Here is a 21,278-nt window from a genome sequence, read left to right as displayed (position 1 = left end):
TACATGATGCTGATATACCTTTAGTTTAGTTTATTAGGACCCACGTTAGCTACAGCCGTGCAGCAGCTTTTCTCCCTGGAGGTCATAAAGGAAAACTTTACATTGTTACAGTGCAGCAAAGCAACTTGCATAGAGACGTAGCAAATTAAAAAAGCTGTAACTCCAAAAACACACACGAGAACACAAGCTTGTTAAAACCGTCGGACCATAAGAAAAACTGGTTTGTCTTGTGTTGTCTTCATAGCTTAGTTCATTAGTTGGATTAAATATGATTTTCAGCAGATGTCTTTTCAAACATCTTTGGTTTTAAGCTTTTTAAGAACATAGGAAAAATACTGAAACCATGAAGGTTTGCCCTTTGGGACCAGGGCTTTCAGAGTGTGGCCTGTGGGTTAAAGACCGCCCTTATTAACATTTTATGGGGCCTCCATGAGTGCTGACTGCACTACTATACATTTAATTAATTCACAGTTCATGTCATACTGTGATTAAAAAAAACAAAACAAGAACAAGGTGGCATTTCTCTTCACATTTAACTATTCTAGTGTTACCATCACAGCAGGCTTCCCTTCATCCACCAGCTTTCTACTGCTTATCTGGGTCCTGTGCTCAGACCTCTCTCCCACCATCTCCCGCAGCTCTTTCATGGGGATATTGAGTCATTCCCAAGCCAGGAGAGGCATATAAACCCTCCAGCATGCAGTGAGTCTGCCACAGGCCCTCTTCCTGGTAAGCCCAGGAACGCCTCACATCAAATGTGCTGGGAAACCACCTCCTCCTGCTTTCAGTTTGGAGGAGTAGTGGTTCTACTGAACCCTGTCTCCAATGGACATCCCAGCTGCCCTTCAGAGGAAGCTAATTTCTGCCCTTTGGTTCTTATTTTTTTGGTCACTACCCAGAGCTCATGGCCATAGGTGAGGGTGGGAACGTAGATCGACCAGTAATTCTGAACAGCTTCCATTTCACCCTTCGCTGGCTCTTCCTTATAAAAATCAGAGGAGTGTACACATCACTGCTGAAGCCACACAAACCCATCCCCATTCTCCTGTCCTTCATAAACAAGGCCCTAAAAGCCCTCCCATCACAGGGAATTAGTCACATGGGCCTTCAGTTACCCTGATAGTTACTTTTGCTTTCAATGAATGTAACAGCCACTTTAAAGTAAAAAAAAACCCAAACAAACTACAAAACAACACGTAAAACCCCCCCCCCCCCAAAAAAACCCACATTACATGCCACTCGGTCATAACGTTTCGTTACAGCCCTTGCTGTACATCAGAGAATGAGTTTCATTGTACTTTGCAAAAGCCAAGAGTGTCTTACCAGATATAAAATGTGTATTTTTTACCTTCCAGGATTGACAGAAAGATGTCCTCCAGTCAGACAAACTACAAGCTGGACGAGGCTCAAGCCATCTTCAACGAACTGCGTAGCATCAAGAAGGCCATCAGCACAGGCGAGAAGGAGAGGCAGGACCTCATCCAGGTGTCTGTCTTTTTTTCCCCTTCTTCTTTAAAGATCATGTTGACTTGCGAGCTTCAGAAGTTCTCATAGTTTAGAGTTTTTGTTGTTGACATGTTCGATACTGACCTCTAGTGTCTGTCAACCTCTGCTACTTCGCCTCATTGTCTGTTATTAAAGCACATTTCCAGACATCTGAATCACCCACCAAGTTTCAGGTTTTGTCAGCAAAGCAAAATATACGATGCAGCAATAAATTATGAATAATCGAGCGGTAACAGGATGATAATGATGACCACATTTGCAGATGCATTTCCTGGCAGCAAGCACGATCTATTTTTGAGCATGCAGTGGAGGCAGAGGACACTTTTTTCCCCAACAATATTTTCTAATATATTTTTTCTTTATCAAAAGAAAAATTCACACAAGGCATTTAAGAAAAAGCAAACGATCAAAAGTTAATCATACAAACACGTTAAAGCACCTACTCACATAAACTAAAACAGATGCATTTAATTTGGCTAAAAACTCCCTGTAATAATTCAATAAAAACAAATTCTGCATGATTCACAATAAACAATTACACTGATAACAGAGAAAATAAAAAACGGTCTCCAGACCTTTTCAGACTTGTCTTCTTTGGACTTCAGTATTTATGTTATTCTTTCTAGTCGAAGGTTTGATGTTAACTTTTATTTTATTTTTATTTTTTACCACTCTGGCTGTGGGGGCATTTTCCAAGCAAGACCGTAACTCCGCTACCGTTTGTGCTAGAGAGAAAATTCAAACGGTTTTGGGAAGAAGAGAAAATGAGCTACACAGAGTTATTTGGTATATCACAATAGGACAAACAATTCACAAGGAGTTGCTGTCTGAACACAGACAGAAAAATCAGCTCCACATGATTTTACCATGTGTATTTCAAATTACTGAAATTTCTCAATTGTTTGTTTTTGAAAAAGGCAGCCTGTATGATATTTGGATAATAAAGGAGATTATTTGTCTTATCCAGTGTCTAACACGAGTGTCAAACTCATTTCAGTAATCCGCCTTAAACAGCTGTCGGGTTTTTCCTGCACACAAATTTCTGGTGACCACCAAAGAAATTTGAACCTTTTTCCTTCTTCTTCTTCTTTCGACTGCTTCTTTTATGGATCACAACTGCAGGTCATCTGCATCCATCTCACCTTATTCCTAACATCCTCTTCTGTCACACCAACCCTCTGCATGTACCTCCTTCACTATGTTCATGAAATTTCTCTGAGGTCTTCCTCTTTTCTCGCTGTCTGACAGCTCCATATTAAACATCCTTTGTCCAATATGTCCACTGTCTGAACTGTCTCAGCCTCTCTTACTTTCTTTCCAGTCTACTCAACCTAATCTGTCCTTTATTACAATAATTTCTTATCCTGTCCATTCTTGTCATTCCCAATGAAAGTCTTAACATCTTCAACTCCACCAGATGCGCTTCCTGTCTTTTTGACAGTGCCGCTGTCCATAAACCGTACATCATAGCAGGGCTCGCTAACATCTTGTAGTGAAAATCAATAGAAGCAAGACAGAGTACAGCTGTGTGAATAAGAAAGAAGCAGGCCGTTGTTCCCAAAGAACCGTTGTTCCCAAAGGCCGTTGTTCCCAAAGAACAAAAACTTAGTCATCTACGATGACCTGGATGACTGAGAACCTTCACAGACTTAGTCTTAAAACTTTTCTACGCACTTTTCTACTCTTGACTTAAAATGAAGTCATATCTCTAAGATATCCCAGTATAAGTTAAATAAAGATTATTTTGAACTCTGAATCATCCAAAGGTTTGAATTATTTGAATCCAAGAATATAAATATGGAGTTGGAAATGAACATAATGTGTCCTCTTTCTCACAGAGCCTGGCTAAGCTGACTGTTAACTTTCAAAGCAGCTTGTCGGTGAGCGATTCGGCCAGCGAGGTGGTGAACAGCACTGGAACCGTGGGTGACTCGTGCAATCTGCAGCAGTACTGTGACACTGGCTGTCAGACTGACATCATGGGGGAGGTAGGAGACGCCGCTACACCTCCCTGTCTCACCCTAAATTAATAGTCAGCATCCCAGATGATGAGTGTATTACTTTATTTAACCCCCTGCATAAATTTGAAATGACTAAAGCCAAATATTCTGATCGTATCATGTAATCTGGTCCATCGCCTTATTTCTCTTCAGTGTGTTTCCCAAGACTCCTCATATTTGGTTGACAAAGTGAAACTGAACTGGCAGTACGAGGAAGCCAAGAAAAAGTAAGTGTGCCTGGCTGTTTGTTTGTTATTCGTACTACTATGACACACTAGCAGTGGGAGGATGTGTTATGAATAGTATTTGCGCCCGGTGGACGTGGCTGCTGAGCGATGTCTGGCCGGCAGAATGAGCTGGGTGGTCACATTCTTGCCTAGCCACGCTGCTGCTGCTGACTGTGTGCTGCCTTTGTGCACACAGCCAAAGGGAGAGGACTGCCCACCGCCAGCCTCCATGTCAAACCCTGCTTCTCCGCAGGGTGATTTAATATAGACACTGTTTGGCTAAATATATCCCAGCTCACTCTATAGCGTAGACCAAATTATATGTTGGCAAAATCAACACTGGATAAAGAATGGAATTCCTTTAGATTAAAAAAAAAAAAGGGTGCTTACGAATTCAGCACAGGTTCGTCCAGTAATTTGGGCTGTAAATGTGACTCCATCCCAGGCCACTTCGGTTAAATCTATGTGTTAGTTAGGTCACCATATCAGGATCTCTCAAAAAAATCAAGGGAACATCTCTCACTAATTCACTGAGGACAAATGTGATGATGTGACAGCAGTCAGTGGAAATTATCAACTGTTTGAAGGCTGGATTCAAAATCACATCAATGATTAAAGTGAAACATTGAAATCAGAAGCTAATCCAGCTGATGTCATCATGTGTCCCAGTACTGCGTACCAACCCTACGTGTCTATATGCACTCCCGCCAGCATGCTCCTGGTTAGATGGTGTCCTGGGGTATCTCCTCCCACATATCGGTCAGGGCATCTGTGATCTCTTGGATAGTCTATGGCAATAATGCACCAATACATAATGTCCTAGAGGTTCTCAGTCAGATTGACATCGGGGAAGGTGAACATAAATGGCATTAATGCCTAAATCATCTAGGAACGGGCTGCATACTCACCCTAGTAGTAGTCAGGACACTGTTGGTCAACATGTGGAGATCTGTGCAACTGTCCAATGATGTGCCTCCCCAGACTATCACTGACCCACTGCCAAACCAGTCTCTGCACGTGGTTAGTGTGAATCTGTCTTATCTGTGAAAGGTTCTCCCTCCAGTTCGACATGCCTGAAACATCTCACCTGGCAGGCATGCAGAAGACTCTGTATCAGGAAGGTGACTGAGCTCCTCACTTAATCTCTAAGGCTGAACACTGACACTCTTACAAGGAAGCTCATTTAGGTCATATGTATCTGTGATGCTGTTCTGGCGGACTGTGCAGCTCATGGCCATAGGAGAGGGTCGTTAAACGAGTAAATCGGCAGTTTCGCTTTCATACTTAGGTCATGCCTTATCTAAACTATGTGTCATTATTATAAGAAAATTTAATTACAGTGGAAATTTTATGACCCAGTTCACAAAAATGACAGGTGGTGAGAAAATCTAGAACAAACTTCTGATGTTTGTGTTGTCTAATGATTCCTGGTCAGACTGTCTTCCAGCTATAAAGAGGTTACAGCAGCAACATCCCCAGAGTTATTACTTTGGCTCAATACACATTTAAAAAAAAAAAAAAGATTCATGTTGCTGTTGTGACCCAGCAGCTGTAGTGCCAACCATGACATCAGGAGGGGAAGAGAGGCAGGGAGGGAGGGGGGAGACCTGTGGAAACTTGCATGCTCTGTCACTGAGTCACTCTGTCTGAAATCCATCTCACATAAACACAGTTATTTCATCCAAGCTGAGAAATCACTCTGTGAGAACCCAGTTAACTCTGAGCAAACATCTGGATCATATACACCTGTAAGAGCACTCGCTGATGCAGCAGGTAGCTCGGGCAGAAATTACAGACACTGAATGCTGTCATTATAAATCACAGCATGAAGCGTCAGCAGGGCTCAAATGTGCAGTCTTAAGTGGAGCCGATTGTACGTGTGTTGCTATAAACACTTGTGCAGAGTAAACAGAAGCTGTACATAATGCTGCAGGTAGCATTTATTCAGCAGCCGCTCATAAAAATATTAATATGGGGCCACAGAGGTTGTGAATGTGAGTGTATGTAAACTTTAAACCACAACTATTATCATGAAGTTCTGAGTCTGAAAGACTGATTTTTTTTTTTTTCTTAATCATGGCACGTGAATTTAAAGTGAACATGAAATTTACGATGTAAAAATGTAAAGGGTTTATGCAGCATATGTGTAATCTTTCCTGCTCCTCTCTCAGGGTGCAGAGCATACAGCACCAGCTAGCACAGCTGGACAGTGAGAGCTGGTCGGGCCGGGCCGAGGCAGACCGCGACCGGGACTTCTTGCAACTCCTGCGCGAGAAGGAGGCCCTCCTGCAGGAGATCATTCATGTCAGCAAGCAGCAGCACCCGCCGGAGAAGCTGCTGGAGCTGGAGGAGGAGCGCTCCAGGCTGGAGGAGGAGGTGCAGAGGGCACAGAGCTCCCAAAGCCAGGGAGCCAATCAGAGGTGAGAATGATGACAGCGTGCTCTCTGACAGACAAATTTAAGATGCATAAACAAATAATACAGTAAGAGCGATAATTTACAGTCAGGTGCACTTTAACATTATTTAATAAATATCGGGTTAATAAGTAACAGTTATCATCAGAACACACCAATAGCACCATATTGGATATATAATAATAAAGACACCTGAAGACTCATTCCACATCCAAACAGATGCCAAATGAAGCCAAAGGTTATTTTGTGTCATAAATGAAGATAATCTCAAAGTGAATGGTCTCACCATAACAGTAGTCAAGCGATCGAGTAAACAAAATGTGTATCACAGTTCAAATTACAACTCTTTATACAAACATTTTCATATTTTGTTTAATTTTTTATGAACACTGAAAGGAGAAAGGAAAAGCAATAAAGTGTCCATTAAAAAGTATGTTACCCAGCTTTTTCCTCTACACCCTTTAAATGTCAGGGGGAGGGGGGAATAAGAAAGACATAAAAACAACAAAACAAGAGAAGCCACAGAGAAACAAATGGAAAGAAGTTTATAGCAAGAAAAAATAAAGTCATTTTGATGGATATTTGGCTTAGAAATACTGAGGTGTCATGTGGTCCTCTCGAGTAATGGAGCCTGTGAAGTGCTGCCAGTTTTTTTTTTTTGTTTGTTTTTTTGTTTTTTTTTTAAATCAGCTTGCTTTACCTAACAATTTATGTTGTTCTATATATTTGCTTTTAAGCAAAACAAATTGTAAAACAAAGTGAAGTTTGTTCCAGACCGTGTTTCCTTCAGGCTTTCAATAACTCGAACTTTCTAGTTGCTCTGTGTATAAAAGGCCTCTTTCTGGATTAGGAAGGGAATAAAATTTACCTTTTCGTGTATACTTCAGTGCACCAGCATCCATTAAAGGTACTTGGAACAATAATTTGTTGACACTGTATGAACTGAGAGTGGTACACATTGTGTTTAAATGTTAACAGAGCATCAGTATTTCCAATCGTTATACACTCATTTGGAAATCATTATCTTCTCTGCCCCATCATCGCCTCCACTGCCTTCATCATAGCTGTCATATGTCTGTGAACTTAGCAGCCTGTTGGGTTTCTGATTGTATCAAGGCCATGCACTGTCACATACTAAAATGAAAAGCTGTAAATCCATCATCATAAATCACAGTGAGCTGTTGGACTTTGTGTCCATTTCCATACTACATACTAACTGTCAGCAGGTTTCCGTATGTGGTTTGTTCACACTGGAAAAATGACAAACCAAAGAAAACTCAAAACAGTTTCCATGCAGAAACAATTTGGAGTGTTATTGATATTTTTATTTATTGCCTGCTTTGTTTCAGCTCTTTATCACACACTTTTTAAACATTTACTAAAACCCTTTAGAATGGATTTGAAGTGTGTATAAAAATGAGCTGATCAGGGGAAGGATGCCTCAAATAACTCTCTTTACATGAAACCATAACATAGTGTATCTCGTTCACTATCAGGTTATCAGGTTAGGTTTGCAGCTGTGTTCTTTTAGAAGGAATATACCAGTGCCCTCATAGCCCAGTTTATTCTGTAAGATTAAAATGCAGTGAGCTGTTATACAAGCCTGCCGGCTGATGTGTGGTGCCATACATTGAACTCTGGATTTCTTATACATTGAAGTGAATCTCCCAACAGGATCCTGCAGCAGGAGAAGAGGAATGTTCTGCTCAGACAGCTGGAGGAGGCAACACGCATCACCACCTACCTTCACTCCCAGCTGAAAAGGTGCAGCACACACTCCTAAAGTTCCTCAGTCATTGTCTGTGTCTGCTCTCTCATGAGGATAAAGAGTCACATGTTCTGTAGTTTTGCGTCTGTATGCCACCACTGGGAGTTTTAAATTAAAGTGAAATTGTAATCAAAATAAAACAGAAGTGCAGACAGCTTTAAATAACTATAATAAATAAAGTTTTCATTTACTGAATTCATAAAAGGCATTATTTAGATTTCTACCCATTTCTCTCCTGCTCCTTTCTCTTGTCTGCCTCCAGCCTGTCGGCCAGTTCTCTGACCGTGTCGTCCAGCAGCAGCCGCGGCTCTTTAGCCTCCAGTCGGGGTTCCCTGGCGTCCAGCCGAGGCTCCCTCAGCTCCATCAGTTTCAGTGACATCTACGGTCTCCCCCAATATGAGCGCCACGAGGGCGCTGGAGAGCCCCTTGACCCTCACCTCCGTTACCTGCTTCCCCCAGAGACCGTCTCCAGAGACTGCTCCATGTTTACCCCCGACCCTCTGACCCAGAGCAAAACCAAACGCTCCCACGACACCCCGCAGTCCCTGGCTTCGCTGTCCTCCCGCTCCTCGCTCTCCTCCCTGTCACCGCCCAGCTCGCCAATGGACACGCCCTACCACTCTGCCCCTCAGGACTGTCCCCTCACCCAGATGACGGAGGAATACATGGAGCAGGCGGGCCGCGGTATTTTAGAGGGGCTACGAGCACAGTCACAAACCCTATCACACACCTCCATGATAAGCAGTGAGGAAACGGTCAGCCCGGCCGCTGTGCATCAACTGGATAACAAGATTCACAGAGACAGTGGGGCTCAGGCGGCTTTCACCTCCACAGGTAAGTGAAGAAGCTCTGTGTAAACCTAACTCAGAGTTCACAGAAAAAAATGTTATATTAATGGGTCAAAATAATTAAAACGGTTACTGTGCTGTTTTCTGTTTTGCTGTTATTATCTTGTTTTGCCTTTCAGCACATCTCCTTATCTTCACTGTAGACATTCAAGTTAAAATTCACTCTCTGCCAAGATACTTAGCTACTTAATTTGATTTAATAATAATAAATGTTCACAGAAACCCCAAAGAAGTTGAGTTTGTGGGCAATTATCATGATCTCAATAAAAGAATAAAAGCAAAAGAGCAAAAATTCTAAATGACACGATGTCTAATCAGTAAAAGACAGCAAGAGACAACAGGTCACTCATTCTGTGAGCTGCTTTTCCTGAGGCAGGGTGTCTTCCTGAGACTCTAAAGATATGACCTTACCTAAAATGCTAAAGCCTACCTGCTAATGCATTGAATTAACTCCAAATCTTTGTAGGAGTTACTCTGAGGGGAAACAGTGCCAACAGAAGTGGCAGGAGAGCAAGGAGAGTCTCTGCAGGTGTTTCTGAGGATGCTCTGGCCACCGACAGCGGGGTGTTTGAGGCCTGGGGCAGAAGGTGAGTAGAGGTCCATTCTCACAGTATTAAAGCTAAACTTTAACACCTCCTAGTGGAGAAGGAAAGTACTACACCCAAAATAAGAACACTTTCAGAATTTGTTACTGTGGTGTTTGCATGGCATTGCATTCCATTATAAATTTAGGTAGTTCTAATCCTGTCCATAGAGGCTTTAGTAGACTAAACAAAAAGCTTGTGTCCAGTAAGGTGGGAAAACTCTTTGCTCATTCACCATTTTTCCATTCGTCCAACAGGGCGGAGGAGTTTGATGAGATGTCATACATGAAAGAGCTGACGTCTGCGAGCGAGCCCACCCAGATCCAACTGGGACTGCTGTGAGTAAACAAGTTAGTGCAGACAGTGTGTGGGTGGCAAAGCTCGTTCCTCGTTAATATCTCTGTATGAACTCTATTCTCTCTTCACAGGTGGGAGTCCAGTTCTCAGTCTCTGCGACTGCATCTGTTACAAGTCAAAAATTTAAATAGGTCAATTGTGAGAGACGGCTATAAAGTGTGAGTACTTTCAGCTCTGAAAATGAAAGAAATACTTGTGGAAGAGTTAAAGTGGCAGAAGGAGATGACTCTATATTAATCAGATGGTTAGTTTACGGGACGCACAGGGAAACTGCTTCTACTCTAATTCAGGTTAAAAAGAACGTACTTGATGGATTTCTAGTTTAAAAGTTAACTTTTTAAAGAATTTAGGCATTTTTTAAATCATTAATTTGTTTAGCTAAATTTCCCATGTCTTTTCTAACTCTTATTGAGACTGTCAGGCCACTGAGATGATAGGCCTGGTGCACAGGCTGGTGCATTGGCTCACTATCCTGTTTTTATTACATGGAATAAGAATAAAATATCAACAGCAAAACAACACTGCACAAGCTGTATTCAGCCATAAACATAAAGAGCTGTTGAGAATACTCTGTATGATTTTCTTCAAAAGTCAAAAAAAAATCACTAGTTGCTTCCTCTGTCATTCACCCTGCTGTGCTTCACAGTTAAAAGGATGTCCGAGCAATGTTCCCTCTAATTTTTCATCTGTCTGAGCGAACACACAAACTCCCTGAGCGGTCCCTTGAACCACTGTGAGCAACACCAGACGTGTGCACTGTGGTCACGCCAGCATCAAATCCATCCAAGTTACATGGTTTATTAAAATAGTCAAATTACAGCATTTACATTTATGTTAGACTACTTTTAATTAAGTGCTTTAGCTCACTTACAATGAAAATTTAAAAAAATCTTGTTCATGACCTGTGTAGTATGTTGGAAGTAAAAATTAACTTGAACTCCAATTTTGAAAACACAACTTTCTTTTCTTTTTCTGACTTGTATTATGAGTACAAGTCTGTGGTCTGGGAGAGAGTCCTGTAACTCTCTGTCTGCAAAATACAGTAAATAATGACCAATGTTGGACAATTAATTATATAGTCACTTCTTCAAAAAAATAACTGAGTTATGCAAACAACAGTTTTTTGCAGCTGTTTACCTAAAAACTATTAAAATATTTACAGAACAATCAGGTGTTCTGCATCAAATTTGATGCCACACAAATTATTTGTGCCACTCCAAAAAATAATTTCTGTCCACTATGAGAAAAAGGAGAACAACAGCCTGATACCTGCAGGCCTGACAACAGGAGATGTATCACTCCTGTAACATTCAGCAGTCGCCTCATTGTTCTGACACACACAACAAAACTATTGACTACACTACACACTAACTACACAAGATTTGTGCTAAACGTCGCAAATCTCTCACATCTCAAACACAACCATCACTCCTAAAACTTTCCCCTTCCTAACTAAATGCCATGTTGCCATATCATTTTTTGAATGGTCGACATGGTACATTTTTCGACCAATGGGAAAGGGTGGGGTTTTTTTGGTTTTGTTTTTGCTCACAGGCGGAGAGTGCTTTGTAGTGATGGGATTTCCGGCTCTTTTTAGAGAACCGGCTCTTTCGGCTCGGCTCACTAAAAAGAGCCGGCTCTTTCGGCTCCGAACCGGCTCTTCAGGTTGTTTTGTTGCTTTAATTAATTTATTATTAACAATAATATAAAATTATGCACAAAAGGAATTACTAATGTAAAAAAAACAAGTGGTTTTATTTATATATGTTTATATATAAATACATACGGTCGCCCCTAGAGACAAAGCACATACAAACTCCAAAACACATTTCTAGCGTTAACTGAACTTCCAAAACAGAGCTACCTAGATCACTTAAATTACACAATTGAAAGCAAATGTGTATGGTTTGTGTATTTATACACAAGCACTCATATATATTCAAATAATAATAAAAAAAAAAGTTCATATACCTGTTACTACCACACACCAAATCCGGTTGTTGGTACTTCCTGGCTTGTGTAACAAAAGCTCAACACTGCACCTAGCATCCTGGAGCACTTCTGTCGTGTTTTGTACGTGTTTTGGAGTTTTTACGTGCTTCTGAGTTTGTACGTGCTTCGGGGTTTGTACGTGCTTTGGGGTTTGTACGTGCTTCGGAGTTTGTACGTGCTATGGAGCTTTTACGTGTTTTGGAGTTTGTACGTGCTTCAGAGTTCGTACGTGTTTTGAAGTTTGCACGTGTTTTGTCTCTAGGGGCCACCGTAAATATACTTTTATTTATTCACTCCACATAAAATGTAATAAATAAATCATATAATACAAAAACCAACTATTCACATTTCAACTTTTAACTATTTAAATTTTCAGCTTTTTCCTTTTAAACAAATTTAAAGTGAAACAACACAAAACACTGCAAACCACAACACAATTAAATATAAATTAAAATATGAAAACAAAAAGAACATGCATATTCTCTGTCATATGGGCCTGCATGAATAAACTTTCTGAATCCTTTATCATCTGCAACTGAAAATAGTTGTGAATGATTACTATACCTTTCTAATGTGACGTTGTTGTCCCTGGCTCTCTTTCTCTCTCTCTCCCTCCCGCTCTGTTCCTGTGCTACTGCGAGTGTAACTACCGCCCCTCCCCCCTCTTCCCAGCGCAAAGCACAAGGCTCGCGTGCGGAGTAAAGCGGGAAAAAAAAGTGCGAGAGAGAGGGTGAGAGAAAAAAAAAAACCCACGGCTCGCGATAAGGAGCCGGCTCGCGATAAGGAGCCGGCTCGCGTCGTTCACGTGAAAGACCCGGCTCTAAGAGCCATTTCATTCGCGACCGACCCATCACTGGTGCTTTGGAGCGTTTTCCTTATAAAACGCAGTTTTTACCGTTTCTTCCCGCAGTAAATATAAACAACGATAGTATTCAGGAAGAACACCAAACATTGCATATATTTTTATCATTACTCTGGTTTTACGTGTCCTATCAACACAATTTAAAAACTGGTATAAAGTCCACACTTTTTCCGTCAATTGTTCCGTCTGTCCTGCTCACATCTCCAATGGTTGTACACGTTGTCATTAACGTGGCTTCACTCCACATCAGTCACGCCGCTTTGCTAGCTAAAACACCAGTGTCGGCACATAAGGACGCTGTCATAGCCTGTCAACCACGTTGATTAGCTGCGTATATACGAATGTGAATCGCGTTATTGGCTGGACTATGGGATAAGGTGGCATCGTTCTAATCCCATACTGAAGCAGCCAGTCACTTACTGACTAACACTGCAAAACAGAACTGTTAAAGTTTTAATTTCAATTCAGGTTAGATTTTTTTTTGTGCGCAACGCAGATTTTCTGTGCGCAGAGACCGTGCCAGCAGTGCGCAATTGCGCACGCGCGCAGCTTAGAGGGAACATTGTGTCCGAGTACTCCTTGATCTTTGCACTTCACGTTTAAAGGCACCCACTTATCTCCAGTTTGCCTCCTGCAGTTGTTCGTGGAATATCAGGGGAAAAAATTTCACAAACTGATATATTGCATCCTATTACAGAGGAATTTATTGAGCTCTTTAGAACAGCCCATTTTTAAAATAGTTGTTTAATGTAAAGGCAGACCGCATGACAAAGGGAGTGGAAACTTCTTTCTTCCTATAGTGTTCCTTTTACTTGAGCCAAGACTCTGAATCTTTTCTGCCTCAGCACTCTGAGGACACTCGTTCGCATTAAGTAGAAGTCTGTCTGAGTATTGTTCCTTTCATGCGTTGTTCTTCAGGTATGTGAAGGTGCACCTGATTTCACTGGACGCCAGCAGGGCCTGTGCGTTTTACTGTTGTACAGCATTGGAGCCACAATCCCAGATGACTTTCAACGAAGGCTTCCGCATTCCTGTCCCAGCAAACGCCCTGGCGGTGTGCGTTCTGCAGCTGTCTGTCTGCTCACTGGGACCTCAGGCTCAGGAAGAGCTGCTGGTGGGTCTGAAGGGCTCAGCTACCATAACCCCACTGCTGGTGGAGACTGGGGTTACAGCTGCTCAGATTAAAATTTCCTGTGTTTGCCTGCAGGGTAAAGCCCAGGTGAGCCTGGCAGATTGTGAGGGGAGCCCAGAGATGGTTTACCACTGGCTGCGAGTGCAGATGTTGAGTGGGACAGAGTCACAGAGGCCTGAACAGAGGAACGTCATCCAACGCAGACACCAGGATGGCCAGGTTGACGAACAAAGGCCCGGAGCCATGGTAAACATATTTTATTTAGTCAATAACAGTAGTGTCAGGAAGCAGCTGGACCGTGCTGCTCAGATAAAAATCAGTTAAAAACAAAGACTTTGGCTGTGTGACTGCGTATGGAGGACCTGGTCAGGGAGAATTCAGACCAAATATAGTCATTTTGCCCAAAACATTAACATTTCAAATCGCGTCTATAAACCAGATTGACATTACAGTTGCTACATCCATCTTAAAGCCGCAGCCTGTGGTTCCAAGAGCTGAGCCTGAGTAAACTAATTTTGTTCACTGGATCCTGTAAGTTGTAATCCTGCTAATTCTTTTGGATAAATTCACATTCCCATTGTTGAATAGCAGCTTGTAGCCCACGGCCTGCAGGCGTGTAGCTTGTTCGAGTGCGTAATTGACAAGAATGTGTCTCAGAAGCCAAGTCAGCCTGCATGCCCCAGCCTCAGCCCTTGTCAGCAGTCAGAGGGAGGGGAGTGATGAAAGACTGAAGATCTTGTTTGATGTTACAGGACACTGCATGCAATCTGCTGTCACGCAACACCCCCACCCACCTGGAGGAGCGGGAGAAGAAGGACGAGCCTGGGGAGGCAGCGTCGGAAAGGTGACATTATCCTCCTCTCTGGCTAGATTTTGCTTTGACAAATAAAAAAATTGTTTTGGCCCCTGTCGTGTTTGTACCTTTATGAGGATGGTGCATTTTTCAGGAGTTGGCAGGCGGAGTCAATCGACAGCGGCTGCAGCAACAGCATTGCATTCGCCGCTCCCTGCTCAGAGGGCCTGTGTGCAGAGGGAATCTGCATCACCACCGGAGGACGCTGTGACCAGACAGTCTGCAAACCCTCAACAATCAAGGTAAGAGGTGACGCTTTGGTAGTGAGGAGATTCTTATTGGGGAAAAAAATCTGGCATTAAAAGTTCTGTTCATACATTTTTTGCAGGTAGAAAAGGCGACCATGACAGAAGGCATGTTCCCAGAGCCGGTGCGAGTCCGACCTAAAGAGCGGGGAGCCCGCTGGGGTCACGCCTCGCCGTTCATGCGTGGTAGCACCATCGTTCGCTCCCAGACCTTCTCACCGGGCGCTCGTAATCAGTATGTGTGCAGGGTGAGTATTTTATTTTATTATAAAAGTGACAGCATATAGATATGAATATAAGATGTGAAGTGTAATTCTCATCTTTCTTTCCTGTCATGCTGTATATCCATCTGGATGGAAAGGTCGTGCACGATTAATGTGCAGATAGTTGTAGGAAAGTCCCCCCTCTCTTTAAATATTTAAAATGTTTAAACATGAGCTGATTCTTGAATGTAATTAACTGTTTCAAAGCAAGTTAAACAAACAACATTCAACCTTGTCAACCATAATTATGACTGTTTTCTGACTTTCTGCCACCCGCCCGCGTCCCGCCCCCGTCCCGCCCCGCCCACCTCCAGGAACATTTATACTGTATTGTTTGGTTTGAGTTGCCCATCAGCTGTGGAGGAGTCTCCTTTATCTTAATATATATAGCTCAAAAACATCATCTGAAAAACAGCTGTGTCTCTTTCCAGAAATCATGACCTAGTTACTAAAATACCCAAATAAAATCCACAAACGCTGTTGTGAGCAGTTTCATGCCGGAACTAATTTCTCTCTACTGTCTACATTTGCCAACCAAAAGAACTGCACAGCTAGTTTCTGCTCAGCTGTGAGGGGACGACTTTAAGTGTTTACATCCTGTGTAGATTCGCACTTTCGTCTGCAGTGCTAAGATCGGTGGGTGTAGTGCGGTAACAGGTTTGTGTTTTTAGACTAACTGGGTCATAATTTGTGGAAAGAAACATGAATGAGTTTCTCACATTTTTTTGGGGCACAAAGACGAATGATTTTTAGTCCCAGTGTGTTCGAAAAATGGCAGGTGGAGAGTGGCTGTTTTTTCACTCATTTTCAGTCCAGTCTTTGTACCACACTTAACTCTTATCTATGAATCATTCAACCATAAAAAAGGCCCCTAATTCAAAGTACGAAGCAGTGTTGTGTTTACATGTAACACACGACTTGATAAAGAACCAAATGCATCTTAAATCTATGAAAATTTAATTTAATATTGTGCTATCTACTGTACAATATAAAGCGCCTTGAGGCGACTTTTGTTGTGATTTGGTGCTATATAAATAAAATTGAATTGAATTGAATTGAAAAATTAATTGAATATATGAAAAATGCCAAAGATAATACATTTTGACAAGCATAAAATGGTATAGAACGAGGTATAAGCTGAAAATTTTTGGAATACTGTGCAAAGTGTCCATAAAATAATTGGTGGCAGAAGTAGAAATGGCAGTCCTAAAAAACTACATCAGTGTGTAAAAGAAAGAAAGAAATAGGAAAAATTCAGGAAAGACCTGGCACAGAAATTGTCTTCCTTCTCTCACTCCAACCGGTTGCAGCAGATGGCCTTGCCTCCCTGGTTCTGCCGGAGGTTTCTTCCTGTTAAAAGAGAGTTTTTCCTTCCCACTAGTGCTGGGCGATATGACGATATATATCGTGTGGACGATAGAAAAGTGTCTATCCTGCCATTTGTCTTCTATCGTTTCTATCGCTTCTAACCCGAATTTTATAAATTATTACATAAAATATATCATTAACCGTTTACAACCGGTCGGAGCAGGCACACTCCGTTTTCCCTAACTATTTTTAAATCCCTGTAGAACTGGAACCACGTAAGGTAGCGCAATAATTTTTTTTTTTTGCATATGAAACCGTAGGAGTTGTACTTACATCTTATTCCATTAGCTTGCCCTAGGTCACGGTTTTCTTCCACATATAGCTTTGCAAAAATTGCAAAAAAAACCACTTCCAGCAACAAAAACATAATATTCCAGACTTGCAGCAACAAAAACATAATATTCCAGAAACAGGCTTTGCCGATCCGATCAGCTGTTCATAACACTTCCTAAGTTGGAATATAAGTCAGCGCGAACTATCGCATGTCCGCCATTACCTGTCCGAAACCGGAAGTGACGTCATTTCCCGGAAGATGTAGTTTTTTAAGCTTCAAAGCTTATGTTGGTGTTTTTAAAAGTCATGTTTGACTTTATGCTCTTCTGTATCATTTCTGGGATGCTTAGAAGTCAAATTACACTGTTGGAAATAGTTTATTTTGATGCATATACTGTTTTTGCAAATTTGCATTTATTTATTTTTCATTTTTCCTGTAGTATATAAAAATTTGTGTATCTCAAAAATAAAACTATTAAGACACTCAAAATAAATTTCTCATGGTTGGAAACTATTTTGTGCAACTTTTTTGTATTTACAGTTTTGAGGGATAAGCCTCTTAAATTTCTCTAACTAGAAAATGTAAAAATGTATGTAAAAAAAAAAAGATTTTCAATTTTTTGTAGTTTATTGCACTTTTTTGCAATTTATGTAGTTACTATGGACTTAATGCATACACATTATTAAAATTTGGGCTATAACAGTTGTATTGATGTATAGCAACTTGAAATGCTCCCACAAATGGCACTACAGCATGTAAAATGTAAAGATAACCTCTGGCAGACTTGGTTCTATGGTAGATCTTAAAGGGTTAAATAGCTTGTGGCAAATATATTAGTGTTGTCTTCTCACTATACATACTCTTAACTTTATGCAAGAAATAATAAAGTATAAAAAAAAAGATATTTTTCGCAAAGAAACTCCATCTTGTGGTTTTGCGACATGGTGCTGCTTTACGTGCACCCGGATTTGCGACATGCTTTACGGTAACTCAAAACAAAGACTGCACCCTCTCCACTCGCTGTTTACAGACTGCATACTTTCCATATGACCACAGGTCAGGTGGTATATCGTGATATATATCGTTATCGTGATATAAAATAATTCATATCGTGATAAATATTTTTTCCATATCGCCCAGCACTACTTCCCACTGTCGCCAAATAGCTTGCTCATATGGGGTCATATGATTGTTGGGTTTTTTTCTCTGAAGGTATTATTGTAGGGTCTACCTTACAATATAAAGTGCCTTGAGGCCACTGTTGTTGTGAGTTGGTGCTATATAAATAAATTGAATTGAATTGAATTGGACCTGAAGCTGAAGTGGAAATGGCAGTCCTAAAAAACTACATCAGTGTATAAAAGAAAGAAATAGGAAAAAATTCAGGAAAGACCTGACACAAGACCTGAGAGATACATTTGGCCCTGAAACCTCATCAGATGTGGTCTCAGTGGAAGGGTGGCTGTCAAGTAGCCATTCTTAAGGAAGGGAAACATCGAGCAAAGGCTGAGGTGTGCCAAATTACAGGCATCACTGAGGGCCATCGTTCTTATGGAGCGATCCAATTTTATTCCAAAATCTATAAACCATGGTCTGTTGTAGTTTGAGGCTACATTTCAGTAAGCATTGTTGGGAATCTTGTCAAAGTGATGTAATTAATTTAGCATCTGATGGGAAACAACAATGGACTGGCCTCCCCAGAGCCCAGACCTTAACATTATTGAAGTAGTGTGGGATCATGTTCTTCCAAAGAAGAGCTTTGAATGTCCTTAAAAGCCTGGAGAACTATTCCTGAACACTACTTAAAGAAGGCTCGTCTGAGAGAGTCCAGGCTGTGTTAAAGAATAAAGGTGGTCGCACCAAATATTGACATTCAAGCTAATTAGAATTGTTCAAACCGTTTTTGTTGCACAAAGCCTTGCAGGCAAGTCCATGTCTCCGCTTGTCTGTAGTTAACTAAAACATTTGGGCCAGTTTAAACATGTAATAAATCACTGCCATGTTTTCCATATTCACAATTAGAAATTAGGGTCGGCTCAAGAGTTTTGCACATTACTAAGTGTGGCTCACTTTAAAATAAGGCAACTCGCACTAAAATAAAGTAGCTGGATTATTTGGCACCATGGGGCAGTGGAAACATGCATTTGATTTTAGGGTGAGCTGTGGCCTTAAAGTGGATGTTATTGTTTCTTTCAGCTGTATCGCAGTGACAGTGACAGCTCAACTCTACCAAAGAAGTCGCCTTTTGTTAGAAACACATTGGAAAGAAGAACACTGCGATATAAGCAGGTACGTTGTCATTATGTCTCTTTCACCCTGTACCTGTACGGGTTTTCTTGTCATTTACCTGAGGTGTCTGTGTGTGAGCAGCAGTCGTACCGCTCCCCCCTTGCCGAGCAGCCGACGCGCACCTCCCTGGACCTGGAGCTGGATCTCCAGGCCTGCAGGACCCGTCAGAGGCAGCTGATGGAGGAGCTGAGCGCCCTGAGAGAGCTGAAGCTGCGACTGGAGGAGCCGCAGTCCAGGGAGGCCACCGAGCTCCCCAACTGGGCGCTGAGGGACGAGCGCTTTCGATGCCTGCTCAGAGAGGCCCAGAGACAGGTGAGGAAAATGAGTGGGCTGCAGCTCCCCTACAAACACCCTGGAAAATTATTGTGTCTGTCAGCAGAGGCTGCACTTCAGGTTAAACTGATGTGATATATAAGTCAGCTAAAACCTGTTTCAGCAGCGTTTGACAGTTTTTGCTGCTTTACAGGCCAACCAAAGCAAGCAGGAGCAACGTCAGGAAGAGGCGGCAGAGAGGAGGCTGAGAAAGGCTTCTAAGGAGGTTCTACAGATGAGAGGGCAGAGCCAGAAGGAGCCGCTGCCTGTGCAGACGTTCAGGTGAGAAATGCACTGATCAGTTTTCACATTGTTAGTAACGGCACCGAAGTCCAGGGACGCCTACCCTGGAAAATTAATGTGTCTGTCAGCAGAGGCTGCACTTCAGGTTAAACTGATGTGATATATAAGTCAGCTAAAATCTGTTTCAGCTGTATGCTATGAACACCCGCTGACTTGTGTTAAAGTCTTAAATTTTTAATCTGAGTCTTAAATTTAGCTTGGCATCTATTCCTTCCTCGTGTTCTGAAGAAAGATATCGTGGAAGAGGACTGTTGTTTAGAAACTTAAGATCTACAGAGCTCCTACTCTATTCATATCACATATCCATAGTTTAAATTGGAAACCTTACATAATGTTACATTTGTGGTTATCTCCATCAGAAGAAAGTCATGGCAGGCCCAATCAGTGGGTTCCATTAAATTAAATTCCATTCTTTAAGATTTAAATAATCAGAAATGTGACAAGTAGCATGAGAAGATTACTAAAACTTTTACTGGCAAATAAGTCAAGTTCATGCAAAGACTGTTTCCAGTATTGATCTTTCTTCTTCATTCATAACGTCTGCAAATCTCTGACACATTGGACATCAGCATCTAGACCTAACTGATCAGTGATGATCCATTCCTGCTTTATCAGCACTCCAAGTTGATTAAACTTTATGGGCTTTTGCCGGTCCACCTGCTTTTTAAGGACTAACTAAAAACATCCATCAATTCAGGACCAATTTGGTGACCATGTGTGCATTTTTCCAGCCTTAGAGAGCACCATGTCACAATGCAAAAGTGACGCATTGTGCAAAACTGACTGAGAATCTACAGTCAAAGCAGCAAAGCGTACGAAACACAAAACGACAGAACTTTTGGGCGTTTGTCTACATTGATTTAAAAGTCAAACACCAAAGAGACACGGAACAGTTCATAAAAGATCACTGCTGATTAGGAAGCTTTTACTCTACAAAATAAAAACTGCATATAAATTATAACAAGTCGTCTTCTTTGCCTGCAGAGAGAAGATGGCTTTTTTCACAAGACCAAGGTTCAACATACCTCCTTTGCCGGCTGACGATGTATGAGAGCTCGTCTCTGTATTATGTGACTAAACATGAAGTATTTGTGCTCTTTTTTTTTTTTCTTTTTGAGCTCATGAAGTACCAAGATTTCTTCGAAGGCCACAGGCGACGTGACCAGCAGACTATGAAGACTCAAAGCTCAAAGGTTTCACATTTTCAGAAACATTTGTGTGATTATTGTAAACACAAACACACTAAAGATGCACAGTTATTGACGACAGCGCGGCTGCTCGTTTCCTTTTTGAGGAAAGTGACTTCCGAACAATCTCCCTCTCTACTCCTGTATGACTATCTTCTGTTTGTGCTTACAAAAGGCTGGAAGACGGGAACAAAAGTCAGTTTGAACAAATTCACTGTACTGTAACTTATTTTATAGTACTTTTCCTTGAAGGAAATAAAAAAGAACTCTTCCTGCTTTTTTTAAGTGTATTTTGTAGCTTTGAACAAATAGCACTTCAGTGTTTTTACATACAGTAAAATTGAATTATTGTCTGATTTGTCTCCTAATTCTTAAGAGTTATTTGCATAAAAAGTCACTTTGTAATCCACTTTTGTTACAGATGTCATTGTCCTTTTATTGTTATTAAAATTAATATTATTTCATGTACTTTTCAATATATGGATGAATATATG

The 21,278-nt window shown here is 41.4% G+C and overlaps 1 protein-coding gene across 2 annotated transcripts in view; it reads left to right on the top strand.

Annotated features, from left to right (window-relative positions):
* The window catches only part of wwc3 (WWC family member 3), a 49,638-nt gene extending 28,383 nt beyond the window's left edge, over positions 1 to 21,255 (top strand). Inside the window, exons 6-23 of one of the 2 annotated variants that reach the window (XM_063467497.1) lie at positions 1,356 to 1,485; positions 3,345 to 3,494; positions 3,660 to 3,733; positions 5,905 to 6,153; positions 7,822 to 7,911; positions 8,178 to 8,749; positions 9,230 to 9,350; positions 9,605 to 9,685; positions 9,776 to 9,862; positions 13,477 to 13,672; positions 13,766 to 13,936; positions 14,443 to 14,534; positions 14,638 to 14,785; positions 14,872 to 15,036; positions 18,890 to 18,982; positions 19,064 to 19,294; positions 19,449 to 19,576; positions 20,582 to 21,255. In XM_063467497.1, coding sequence (XP_063323567.1) covers positions 1,356 to 1,485; positions 3,345 to 3,494; positions 3,660 to 3,733; positions 5,905 to 6,153; positions 7,822 to 7,911; positions 8,178 to 8,749; positions 9,230 to 9,350; positions 9,605 to 9,685; positions 9,776 to 9,862; positions 13,477 to 13,672; positions 13,766 to 13,936; positions 14,443 to 14,534; positions 14,638 to 14,785; positions 14,872 to 15,036; positions 18,890 to 18,982; positions 19,064 to 19,294; positions 19,449 to 19,576; positions 20,582 to 20,648 — 2,845 coding nt within the window. In that variant the 3' untranslated portion in view covers positions 20,649 to 21,255. Of the gene's footprint in view, positions 1 to 1,355; positions 1,486 to 3,344; positions 3,495 to 3,659; positions 3,734 to 5,904; positions 6,154 to 7,821; positions 7,912 to 8,177; positions 8,750 to 9,229; positions 9,351 to 9,604; positions 9,686 to 9,775; positions 9,863 to 13,476; positions 13,673 to 13,765; positions 13,937 to 14,442; positions 14,535 to 14,637; positions 14,786 to 14,871; positions 15,037 to 18,889; positions 19,295 to 19,448; positions 19,577 to 20,581 lie in introns of both variants that reach the window. The other variant, XM_063467496.1, reaches the window with a different exon arrangement.
* The last annotated feature ends 23 nt before the right edge of the window (positions 21,256 to 21,278 follow it).

Source organism: Pelmatolapia mariae, linkage group LG23 (assembly GCF_036321145.2).
Source record: "Pelmatolapia mariae isolate MD_Pm_ZW linkage group LG23, Pm_UMD_F_2, whole genome shotgun sequence".
Lineage (NCBI taxonomy): Eukaryota > Metazoa > Chordata > Actinopteri > Cichliformes > Cichlidae > Pelmatolapia > Pelmatolapia mariae.
Note: the sequence above shows the minus strand (reverse complement) of the source record. Positions and strands in the feature narration are given on the sequence as shown.